This window comes from Falco biarmicus, chromosome 5 (assembly GCF_023638135.1).
Source record: "Falco biarmicus isolate bFalBia1 chromosome 5, bFalBia1.pri, whole genome shotgun sequence".
In the NCBI taxonomy this organism is placed as follows: domain Eukaryota; kingdom Metazoa; phylum Chordata; class Aves; order Falconiformes; family Falconidae; genus Falco; species Falco biarmicus.
Window position 1 is genome coordinate 89251912 of NC_079292.1, and position 13168 is coordinate 89265079.

The 13168-nt window shown below is 44.9% G+C and overlaps 1 protein-coding gene across 10 annotated transcripts in view; it reads right to left on the bottom strand.

Annotated features, from left to right (window-relative positions):
• CD58 (CD58 molecule) overlaps positions 1 to 13168 on the bottom strand; it is a 49893-nt gene that overhangs the window by 25905 nt on the left and 10820 nt on the right. For 6 of the 10 annotated variants that reach the window (XM_056340784.1, XM_056340788.1, XM_056340787.1 and 3 more), the window contains exons 4-6: positions 11992 to 12087; positions 9293 to 9349; positions 124 to 192 (exon numbers count right to left, since the gene is read on the bottom strand). In XM_056340784.1, coding sequence (XP_056196759.1) covers positions 124 to 192; positions 9293 to 9349; positions 11992 to 12087 — 222 coding nt within the window. Of the gene's footprint in view, positions 1 to 123; positions 193 to 3836; positions 4754 to 9292; positions 9350 to 11991; positions 12088 to 13168 lie in introns of those variants that run through there. The other 4 variants (XM_056340790.1, XM_056340791.1, XM_056340789.1 and 1 more) reach the window with 4 other exon arrangements.

Sequence of the window (13168 nt, forward strand, 5' to 3'; positions counted from 1 at the left end):
AGATCCTGCAAAGGTCAAGCACAGAAAGCACTCAGCACCCATGGTGCCAGCCGTAACTTCACATCAAGAAGCGTTAAGGCAAAAGTCACAACGAACAGAGTGCTCCATAGCACAAGCACTTACCTCCTTCATTTATACCATTGTCATCTGCATGCTTGGCCAGCAAGCTGCTGTTCTCCTTCCCAGAAATGTTTGAAAAGAGATCAGAGACAACTACAGTCCCCTGCCTTGCTCAGTTTCAAGGTACTGGCTATTGCATAAAAGTGAGTTACTAGCTACAACTCAACATGTTGCCAACATCATCAGCTAACACCAGAAAGCCAACACCTTTCCTCCAGGACACCTCCCCACCACAGAACAGGTATTCACCTCCCTCAGTTGCACCATAGTTAACACCTGGATGTCAGGGTGCTGTTCTGCATGACAGAGGGTTCTGAAAAAGAGATCACAGGAGAGTTGCACTCCTCCAGAGTGTATCTCGCTGCTTAGCTTCTCAGTGGTATCAGTCATTGCTTAGAGACGAGTCACCAGCTACAATTTCTAAGACACACAATCACTCAGGTTCACTGGGGTAGGGAGCCCAGGAAGTCTCTAACTGAACACCCTCCTCCGTGAAAGGTCAACATTCAGTTCTAGACAGGTTACTCAGGACTTTCTGCAGGCAGGTCTTAAAAACCTCCAAGGGTAGGAACTCCACAATGACTCCATGCAGCCTGTCCTAGTGATTAGTTATGCTTAGAGGCAGAAAGCTTTCTCCTCGTATCCACATGGAACTTCCCCTACTTCAGTTTAGGACTATCACCTTGATAACCTGCTAATACACCTCAGCAAACATTCTGGCCCAGCCTTCTTTCTTATATTCCCACAGGTATTGGCAGCTGCTGTTCGGTACCCTGAAAACCTGCTCTTCTCTGGGGTTGAACAAGCTCAGTCTCTTCAGGTTCTCCTCAGAGAAACTGCGCTCCAGCCCCTGACCACATTGGTGGCGTTCTGCTGTACCTGCTCAAATCTAGCAGCACTTCTCCAGCACTGGGTGGGTCACAAACCAGATGTTAGGTGACAGAGTATTACAAGTGCCAAGTAATGGAAAATAACCACTTCCTTAATGCACTGGCTTAAGCATGCCTTAAAACAGCCTAGGATGCTATCAGCTGCCTTTGCTGCCAGGGAGCACTGCTGATGCACTGTACGTCCATAGCATTCCCAGGTACCTTTCAGCAGAGCTGCTCCCCTGCCACTCAGTCCCCAGCCTGCACAAGTGCAGGGTGCTGGTTCATCCAGGTACAGGACCCTGCACGGCCCCTGCAGAATTTCACAAGGTTCATGCAGGCCTCTACCCCTCCCGCTCCCTCTGAACGACAATCCTGCCTTCATACTGAATGACTGCACTCCATGTTTTGCTGTTGTCTATAAACCCAATGACACTGTTTTCTGTCCCTTGCCTAGGCCACACAAAAACCCCCAACTAACAAACCTCTACATTCCTCCACTGCCACCAGCATCCATGTGGACTGTAACCCATTAACCACTGCCTGCAGGCTTCACAATCTAGCAAGTTTTCTACCCATGTAGGCAGACATTCATCCAGACTAGGACATCCCAATTTAGGACTCCAACAATGCTAGGGACACTGCATAAAAAGCCTTGCTAAAGTCAAGGTATGACACCCATTGTTCTCCCCTTATCTGCAAATCTAGTCATTTCATCCAAAAAAAAGGTGTCAACTTGGTCAATTGCGATTTACACTTACTCTCAAGTCACCATCTTTCTTCTGTGACCAGAAACACATTCCAAGAAGACCTGCCCCATGATTCTCCCAGGGATTAAAGTGAGCCTGACTGACCTGTAGTTCCACAGATGAAGCTGTTAGCCTTTTTGAGAGATAGCTGCAATGCTTCCCTTCTTTCATTTGTCACAGATCTTCCCCAACACAACTTCTGAAGGTGACAACATCCTCTCAATGACATCTGCCAGCTCTTGTGGCAGCCCTTTTATCAGATCCCATGGAGTGGTTTGGGCCAAGATTTCTCCAGAAATCCCTGACCTGATCCTCTTCCATTGCTAACACATCCTCTCTGCTCTGAACCTGCCTCTAAGCAAAAATGCCACAGAGACTGTCAAGATAGAAGCAAATGTAGCACTCAGTATCTCAGCCTTATCTGAATCTGATATCAGAGACACAGATTGACATTGGAAGAAGCCTCTGGAAGTCATCTTGTCCAACCCCATTGCTCAAGCAGACGAACCTAGAGAAGGCTGCCCAGGATGATGTCCAGACAGCTTTTGGGTATCTCCAAGGATGGAGACTCCACAGCCTCTCTGGGCAATTTGTTCCAGTGCTCAGTCACCCTTGCAGCAAAAAAGTGTTTTCTGATGTTCAGATGGATCCTCTTATGTTTTGGATGGTGTCCATTGTGTCTTGTCCTGTCACTGGGCAACCTCTGGAGCCAGAAGAGTCTGGCTCCCTCTTCTTCGTTTGCTCCCATCAGGTATTTATACACATGGATGAGATTCCCCCAAGCCTTCTCTTCTGCCGACTGAACTGTGCCAGCTCTCTCACATGAGGAAAGGTTATCATACAATCACACAATGGTTGAGGTTGGAAGGAAACCTTAGAAGTTATCTTGTCCTATGCTCCTGCTCAAGCAGGCTCAACTACAGCAGGCTGCTCAGGACCATGTCCAGTCCCTTAATCATCTCCATGGCCCTTTCCTGGATTCTCTCCAGTAGGTCCATGTCTCCCTCGTACTGGGGAGCCCAGAACAGGACTCCAGGTATGGCCTCACCAGTGCCGAGTAGAGGAGAAGGACCACATCCCTCACACTGCTGGCAACACTCCTCTTAATGCAGCCTGGGATACCAATAGCTGCCTTTGCTGCAAGGGCACACTGCTGGCTCATGCTCTTCTTGTCCTCCAGGACTCCCAGGTCCTTTACTGAAAAGCAGCTTTTCCCACTGATTGGTCCCCAGTATATTCCAGTGTGTGACATTATTCCTCCCCAAGTGCAGGATTTTGCATTTCCTTTTTTTGGACTGCATGAGGTTCCTGCCAGCACGTTTCTCCAGCTGGTCAAGGTCCCTCTGGATGGCAACACATCTCTTCAGTGTGTTAGCCACTCCTCCCAGTTTTCTATCATCAGCAAACTTGCTGAAGGCCTACTGTGCCCCATCATTCAGACAATTAATGAAGATGTTAAAGAGGACCGGACGCAGTATTGACCCCTGGGGTACACCACTGGATACTGGCCTCCAACTAGAATTCATACATGTGCTCCCAACACTCTGATCTCAGCCATTCAGACAATTTTCAGGCCACCTCACTGTCTGCTCATCTAGCCTATACTTCATCAGCATCAGATATCACTAAATCAATCCCCTGTTCAGCAACAGGCCCACATTTTCCTCATTATTCCTTTTACAGATAACCTAGCAGCAGAAGCTGCTCTCATTGTCCTGGTCATCCCATAGTGGCTCCAAGCCGCCCTGAGCCTTGGCTTTCCTGACACCATGCCTGCTGCCCTGGCAGTGTTCCTGCATTCCTCCATTGCAGCCTGCCCCTGCTTCCACATCTAGTAGAAGCAATTTTCCCACCGCAGCCCTGCCAGGAGCTCCCTGCTTAGCCAAGCTCATTTCCTGACTTGCCTGCCTGTTTTCCTGACTATGGGGGTGGCCTGTGCTCAGGCTTGGTGAAAGGTCTCCCCAAAAGGCCTGATGGCTCCCTTGAGCTCCACTGCTCTTCGGAACCGTCTCCCATGAGATCCTGCCTACCATCTTCCTGGGTAAGTGGAAATCTGCTCTCCACAGGGCCTGTGCTCTGATGCTTCCTCACGCCTCTCAGGATCTGGACTTGTTTCTCGATTATCACAGCCAAGGCAGCCACTCATGCCCACATCCCCATGCAGCCCTCCCCTGTCAGTGAGCAGCAGGTACAGCTGCACACCAGCCCTCGGTGGTGCACGCGGAGGCCTGCGTGAAGAAGTTGTCCCTGATGCTCCCCAGAAATCCTCCTGACTGCTTGAATTGCTGTGCTGCCTTTCCAGCAGATGTCAAGGATTTTAGAGACGGACACATACAGAGAGAACACTGTCTTCCACCAGAAACAACGGAGGACAGACCGACTACGTTTTGTGGACAAGCAATCTCTCCAAACCAAGCTTCCTCTTGGCAAAGCTTCCTCTTGGTCACATCAACTCTTGCTCCTCGCTTAAGCGCTTCAATTGCACACACTGGGGGACTAGAAGCCCACTTGCAGAGATCTCTCAACAAGTAGCGTAAGAAGACCAGAAGCCAGCACTTCAGCAAGGACTGCCACCTGACCAGTATTTTTATCTCACTCTGACTGGGATTATTTTTTTACTTTAATTTTTCTAAACCCAAATGATCTCCAAAACACACATCCTTCCAAGTCCATAGGCTCTGCTGGGCTTATTTCCAAGGATGGTAAAAATGCAAGACTCACTCTGCCCTTAACTACAGCCTGAGAGCTGTTAACTCTGCTCCTGAAACTCCTGCACAGTGGAAAGGTATTCTGCATTCACGGCACAATCCCCCCCAATACCTCTGTTGAGAAGGTTTTTTTTACATTACACAGGAATTGCTCTGAGCCTTCAACTCCAAGGGATCCTGGCCAGCTTGCCTGCTGGGTCATTACCACTGACTGCTCCATAGAACAGGCGCTTACCTTCTCAATTTACACTGTTATTGACAGTTGGATTGTCTTCCTGAGCACTGTCCTCCTTGTTCAATTCTTCATCTGAAGAGATAAGAGGTACAGTCCCTCAAGAGCACACTCCATTGCTTCTTCCCCAGACCACCACAGGTCATTGCTCTTGTACTGTCCAGAGCTCAGCAGCACACCTACTCCCCTGCAATTGTTACATACTGCTGTGCTACCAGTATTTAAAATTGCTTTATACATCCATTTCAGGCCTCCTGTTTCCCATCCATACAGCAGAAATTGCATGCTACCTAGGTGCTGGGTTTACTGTGCAAAGGTGCACCAACTCCCCTTCCTGACGTTCCCACTCTATACTACCAGAAAATATTTTATTTTGTTCCTCCAGTGTTCAAAGAGAAAACCTTATCTATGGACCTGATTCTCTTTTGCCTGAACTGTACATTTCCCTCCTTTCTTCTGTAAGACAGGCATAAAATAAACCTCCTTCTCCTATATCCCTGTCTATGTATATGGAAATAGTTACACAAGTGATAAGGCAATCCTACAGTGCACCACACCTTCACCATCAGCTACACAACCCCTATTTCTTCAGATAAGGAAAGCTGTTCTATGCCCATTACAATTCATGCAGGAAGAATAAGCAGCAAAACTCAGGGGCTTCTAGGTTTCCTTTTCCTTATTGTCATCACTAGTGATTTTTCCCTTAATCAGGAAAAACTTCTCTCTTCTCCAACCCTTTTATTATCAGCTAGTAGTGGGATATGATGGAAAACTGAGTGAGTGAATGAATCATCAGTGCAACAGTCTGAGGGGAAAAAATACCGCTTTTTTTTGCTGATTTGAATTATAATGTTCATATTTCCCGATCCCTCTGGATAAAAAGAACTTCTAGAACAAAATACAGGCCCCACAATTTCCTTGAAATTTATACTGGGTGTACTAAGACAACAAAACTGGGGCTTTACTTAGCTGCCTGATGACTGCAGTGAAGAGACCTTCCTAGAGCATAAAGCAAGTGGAAGATACCACATCCAGAAATGGTGCTTCTCTAAGGAGAGAAGCCTGCTCTATCTCCCAAATTAGCATTTTGCAAGCTTGTAAGTACTCCATCTCTAAATCAGTGTGTTGAGGCTCAGCTCTACTTGCCATCAATACAAACAAAGCTTCAAAGCCACGGCATTTTATTATCTTAGGTCCTGCTTCAGGGTTTCTTTCCAGCAGAAAGCAAAGACCACCCAATCCATGATGGCATACTACAAAAATATCCTTGCACTCCTTTGCATGCAAACAAAAGGTAACATCAGACAAAGGGATAATTTGCTTATTTGCTATAAAAAGGGGTTCCCTCATACATGCTTAGCTCTTCTTTCCACAGAAGGTGAAGTGATTTGCAAGCACAGCATGCAGCATCTTTCACATCGTATCAGGAAAGAAGCTAAAGCCCCAAGAAGGTATTTGCTCTGTGCTATTTAGAGAACACAAGGATCCAGGTCTTTTTGACATCTCGTCTAGTTATCTACCCATCAACATTTACTTTTCCTCAGGCAACAGGTCTTTCTGGGCCAACAGGGGAATGGTAATCTCTGCACAGAGAACACGCTAATATGGTTTGGACTACAAAAAGCCATGTACAAAATCAATTCCCCGCTTCATGCTCTCCCTATTTTCCCCAATATTCTCCCAATATCTCCCATCTCACTTGCTACCTGCTTCAGGCTTTTCATTCTCATACTGAATAGCTTATGAGGATGTAGCTGCAAGCAAACAGAAAACCTTTTTAGAAATGTGTACGGAGGTAGCACAATAGTCTGTAAAATACACAACTCAACCTTAAAGCAACAGTTTCATTGTAACACTCTCAGGAGACACTCCTGAGAACTAGTATGTTATGCCACTTTATTGAAGGACTCCAAATTAATTTCAACTTCCCTCCAACAACCACTTAAGGCCCCAGACCATAACCAACATTTTCTATACTTATGCCTACAGCTTAACAAAATCTTTCTGAAGTGGGTTTACTTAAGGTGATAGAGCTGCACAGTTTTTCCATAAAAAAAGAGACGGCTGAGAAGATAGTCCACATCTCCTTTTTTACCTTCATCTATGTGTTGCACTAACTCTGTGACATTAAACCCTTCCTCTCTGCAGACCTTAAAGAATGTCTAACAGAAACATGGGCTATTCTATATTTTAAGTTTAAGTGCAGTACTAAAGAAGGTTTTTTTAGAATGGCTTTTTTTTTTCTCCTTCCTTCCCATCCTTCTCCTTTTTCCACCTTCAAGTCCATCCACAGTCTCTAGACTTCAGTGATCTCCAAATCGTGGGCTAGAACTACAGCTTTAACAAAAGTATGAAAATATCAAAAGAAAAATTAAGTTCTTTATCCAAAATCCTGCTAAAAAGCTCCTAAGACTTTGATATGCTGGGACAGGGGAGGGGTAGAAAGGGAGAAAAAAAAAAACCAAACAAACCCCAAAACCCCAAACCCCTTGCTTTCGCAGTACTGCTTCTCTACCTGTGGCATCTTTTCCAAGCCCATCACCAAGGACCTCACCATGTTTTTTAACCTCCAAACCGATAAAAACATTCAGAAACTTCACAAATTAAAGTAACTTAGAAATTAAACATACAGAAAATCTCTGCAAAGGTGACACAGTAGTTTACAGTTTAAGAAACATCCTGCTCCAGCCTTATGCTAACTCCAGCAGCTCATATAAAATACCAGGCTGAGTATCCCACATGATGCCACCATTGGTTTAACACCATAACACTCCAACAGGGCACTGAGCACGTATCTGATGGTGGAATCTTTGGGCATTCCCCACTGAAACAGTATTTGGTCTGGTGACCTCCACAACAAAGTGTTTTTTAAGAGTCTTCCCCTGCTCCCCTTATTCTACTTGACTGCCTAGGGGCCAATTTAATTTGATTTGTAAGAACAGACCACAGTGGTCCTAGCAACAAGACGCATACATGCTAAAGCTGAAATATGTTGTCCTTGTTCACCCTTGTGAAAGAAGCACAGACTACAGTTGTCCCCTTCCTTAGCTGCTCACCGTAGAGCGATTCCCACACCTTAACACACAGACCCAGAAGCCAGAGACCTGAGCAAGTGTGTTGCAAATTAAATTAGTAAAAAACTCAAAACCAAAAAACTCACTCCAACCAAAAATCACAACGCAGGGTTAGAATGGACAGCAGAAGCACAAGTGGGGATTTGGACAGGAAGACAGGAATGCAGACCACCCTGAGAATCTGTGTTGCCTGCAGAAGGGCATCATGTAAAGAAATCATGGGTGGGAAGCAGACTGGTAACTAACAGACAGAGGTGAGAAATTCCTCCACTGACTGTCTCCTTCTGTTACAAGGAGAAGACAAGGCTGCAAAATGCAGTAAGAGTGAATCAAATGGTGCTGATAACAGAACTTTCCTGAAACAACTGAAAGGGGTTAGAGAAAGCAAAGGAGACAACTGCAACTTGACCCACAGGATATAAGCACGCACCAGTCATGCACGGGAAGCAAGGACCACAGTTCTGCCCACCAGAGTAGCAACATGCCTGCATTCACCAGTCCCTGGATGGATTTTCAAGATATGACCAAGGTAAACTAACAGCAAACTCCTGCCAGTCTGAAGTGATAATACTTTTGACCATCATCATTAAATCTACTGCCACATGCACAGCATCAACCTCCACCCACTGGAACCACTAGCTTTCCAAGTCAAATTCAATGCACAGAGAAAAAGGTTAGCTGCCCAATTTCCAAGACAGGCCAGAAAGAAATTTCCATGGGGAGCACTGGGAATAAGCAATGTATTACATTCAAGCCCAGCCCTAAGCACCTCATATGAACACTCAATTCAGAAAAATAATCAACCAGATTTCTGAAAGAAGTTTATATAAATGGGACAGGCAGATAAGATTAAAAGAGACAGAAGAAATATTAACCTCATTTCAGCACGTAAACCAGCCCTAACCAAACAGGTAAAGAGTAAGTTCTCCAATAGACATTGCCCTGTAGTGTGCTTTTTCCAGCCTTCACCCTGAGGCCAGCTCCCATTCTCCATTGGAGGTGAATTCCATTTCTGGCAAAGAGAGCTGCTGATCAGGGAGATCTCAGGCCATCCACTGTCAGGAATTCTGCCAGCCTCACTAACACATTCGCGAAGTGCAGGTCCCTGGGATTATCCACTATTGGACCTCAACTGAGACTTTGAGGCTGCATGCACAAACACTGAAAAACCAACTCAAAAGCTTAGACCCTCCAAAAAAAGGAAATGAGCAGATCTGACTCCTTGCTCCAACCAACAGCAGATGTTTAGAAACATTTATACCCCAATATAGGTTTCTTAACTCTGAGTTCAGCTGTTCTTGGCTGTCCACAGAGGAAGGCAGCTGATGTTCTATAATGACATTTATTATTTTTAGACAGTATATATTAATGACCTGGAAAAAATAACTATACTCTTTAGAACAACTAAGGCCTGAAAGAAAACTTACTTACTTCCTTCTCCCATAAGAGACTGTACCGCCACAAAGAAAAACATTGTAAGCCTTGTTCAAATTAAAGCAATAGTCTGATTTACACAGATTTGTGACACTAGCTCTCTTACCTGAGCCATGGACTGGACTATTCCAAGCAACTCTTCCTGTCAGACATTTACGTCTACCTGCACCAAAACAAATAGGACACCTGGAGAAATTACTCAGAAATAAAATTTGGTCCTTCAGAAACTAGTTGACAGCCTCCATCCACTCCCCCGCTCCACCCCAAACCAAATAAAATTCACTGAGGTTGTGCAGCTAAATACTTGACTTAGGGAAAGAAGAAAGAGCAAAATACTGTTTTGGGGCAAAGACAATCAGTGAGAGATCAACAAAACGGGCCTCCTGCAACAACAATAAGTCAGAACACATCCAAACAAAACTAAAGCAGAGCTTAGCAATTTATGATTCTGAGTCTTTTACTTAAATAATCAGCAAATCACATTTTTTGATTGATTATATACATGGAGTGCTTATCCTATCAAGGTATAACAAGTTTATTTTCTAGCATGGTGAAACTTTTGCTGTTTCAAGGTTACTAGCTGAATTATTTTAAGTCTAACTGATGGCCAGTTGTGAGTGACATTCTTCATGTGTTGATTCAAAGCAGTGTTGTTCAACATCACCAACATGGACAAGGACACAGAAAGTACCCTCAGAAGGTTTGCAGATGACATCAAACTGAGGAGAGCAGGGGATATGCTGAAAGGCTTGGTTGCCACTCAGAGGGCCTTCAATAACCTGGAGGAATGTGCTGGCAGAAAAGATGTGATGTTCAATGGCAAACGTAAAGTCCTGCACCTCTTGAAATCACCCCATAGAGTAGTACAGGCCGAGCTCTATCTGGCTAGAAAATATCTCTTCAGAAAAGGACCTGGAAGCCCTGGTGGACCACAAGCTGAACATTAGTCAGAAACATGCCCTTGCCATAGAAGCCTACCAGACACTGGGCTGTGTTAGCAGAAATGTAGTCAGCCCATCAACAGAAAAATTCTTCCTGTCTGTTCAGTATTTGTGACACAACACGTGGAGTGTTGTCTAGGTTTAGGCTTCCCAGTTCTGAAGCTGGTCCAGCAAGTGTCCACCAAAATGCTTAGGGGGCTGGAGCTGTGCAAGGAGGTAATGAGAGAATTTGGTTTATTCAGCCTGAATAAAAGAAGGTTAAGGAGATGGCTAATCACAGTCTATAACTAACTTACATATAAATCAAAGGAAATTCCTTGTCGCGATGGAGGGAAGACACAGTCACTCAATATGAGTGATCAGCAGACTTCGTTTATTGTCTCTTACAGTCACCTTTTATGCCTTCTTATAATTAGCTCATACATATTACAAAAGTTAAGCTCATTATTGGTTAGTTGCCTAAATACCAAGCCCGCCCCTAGTTTCTCTTCTGTAGTAATCTGTTCCCACCTGCAACATTCTTTTCCCACCGCAGTCTTCCTGTTATTGTGTAACAAGGACAGCCAAAGACAGTGTATTTTTGCTTTACTTCAGATAAGCTGAGAGCGATGTGCATTTTTGTCCAGCCAGCTGGACTATGTCTATGTGACCTTTTTCAGCTAGCCAGTTATCCACAATTCCTCTCAGAAGTACAGAACAAAAAGACAGGAGGCAATGGCTGCAAGTTGCAAAGGGGAAATCCCTAACAGAAATGAAGAAAATATCCTTCCCCACGAGGGTGATTCAGCACTTGAACACACGCTGAAAGAGGCTGGGGAATTTCCATCCTTGGAATTATTCAGTTTGACTGGACAAGGTCCTGAGCAACATGATCTAGCTTTCAAGCTGGTCTTGCCTTGAGTAGCAAGTTGGATGCAACCACCAGGGATTCCTTCCCACCTAGTTTATTTTATGATTCTACGCCAACAGAAACTAAATGGAGAATGATCAGGAAAGCATAAGGTCCACACACAATATACATTTATATATGCTCATCAATTAGTCCTTCCCAGACAGGAGATGCATCCCATGCTCTTCACCCTGCAGCCACCCCCAAGTGGTGACCCCATCTGGAAGCCAACAGGAATTTTCCATGCAGAGCAATGTATTCCTGTTTGGGACTCTCTCAAACACAAAGAGAAGAGATGGTATGCTTCTCTTTTTCAAGCCGGAATACAATCTGACCTCTTAACCTAAAAAGGTGGCAGCAAGAGATACACAGTGATAGCCTACAATTACCATTTCCAAATAAGATGTCAGATTTATAAAAAAAGATACTTGAATTCAGTGTAGGGATGGATCAAGAAAATCAAGAAACAAATCTAGAACTCCAAGATGATGGCAATACAGGCTGACAGGAGGCACAGAAGTCCCTATGTATCAGCTGAGCATGGTTGTCAGCTTAGACTCCACATAAAGTATTTAAAAGCCCCTGGTATGAGCCTGTCCCAACAAGAAATCTGCTCTTGAGGGCAGCTTTATGATGCTATCAAAAAAAGGCAGTGAAAGCACACTCAGGTAGAAATAGGAGAGGCCACAGATATTTGTAAGCAGAAACACACAGTAAATGAAACACCTAGTCTGAAGGAGAAATATGGAAAGATAAACTACAGTGTTTCCCAGTACAGAGAGCCCAGTGTCCGAATGCAAGAAAGTTCAGTATATTATTTCCTTCAAAACTATTAGCCTTTGCCTAAGATGTACCTGTTTCTACTACTGTATTTACAACAGATTCCATGGTCAGAAACTTCCATACATCCTACAGAACTTTAGATCAGCATAATCTCGAAGCATGTTAAGCTTAATTAGGAAATGCTATACATACCTCTGCTGTATAGGAACCCTACTATTACTACAGATAGCATGAAGACAACAAAAGCTGGTATAAGAGTATATCTGCTTCTGTTGTGATAGCCGATTCCTTTAAAAAAATGAAATAAATAATGATTGGTTAGTTAAAAAGCAACTGTGTGACACACTACTTCAGTAGAAATACAACCTTGAGTACGTTTTATAGCCATTTGTAATTTTAAAAGACCAAAACAAACAAAAACCCCCACACAAACCTCAAGAAATTAATGTACCAGAGTCAGTTATTAGCAAAACCTTAAGTCAGTTCCCAGAAAGTTACATGGTAAGTACCTTAGTTTAGTGAAGGCACATCACTGCTTGAAAGGCAACAGCTATTCTGTTTTTTGGTCTATGAAAGGCCAAGCCAGATCTCAGCCAAATGACATTTCAGCAGTTCACTTGTATCAGGTTTGCATGACAAGGTTTTGGTGGTGGGGAGGCTGCAGGGTTAGCTTCTGTGAGAAGATGCCAGAAGCTGCCACCATGTCAGACAGAGCCAATGCCAGACAGCTCCAAGAAGGACCTGCCACTGGCCAAAGCTGAGCCCATCAGTGATGGTGGTAGCACCTCTGTGATAACATATTTAAGAAAGGGGGGAAACTGCTGCACAACTGCAGCCAGAGAGAGGCATGAGAGGAGAAAGAAATAACTCTGCAGACACCAAAGTCAGTGAAGAAGGAGGGGGAGGACATGCTCCTGGAGCAGGAGATTCCCCTGCAGCCCATGTTAAAGACCACAGTGAGGCAGGCTGTCCCCCTGCAGCCTATGGAGGCCTAAGATGGAGCAGATATCCATCTGCAGCCTGTGGAAGACCCCACACCAGGGCAGGGGGATGCCCAAAGGAGGCTGTGACCCTGTGGGAAGCCTGCGCTGGAGCAGGCTCCTGGCAGGACTTGTGACCCCATGGAAGAGACCCATACTGGAGCAGTTCTTGAAGAACTGCAGCCTGTGGGAAGGGCTCATGTTGGAGAAGCTCATGGAGGACAGTCTCCCATGGGTGGGACCCCTTGCCGGAGCAGGTGAAGAGCGTGAGGAGGAAGGAGCAGCAGACACAGCATGTAACAAGCTGCCTACAACCCCCATTCCCCATCCCCCTGCACTGCTTGTGGCGAGGAGGTAGAGAAATCAGGAACGAAGTTGAGTCTGGGAAG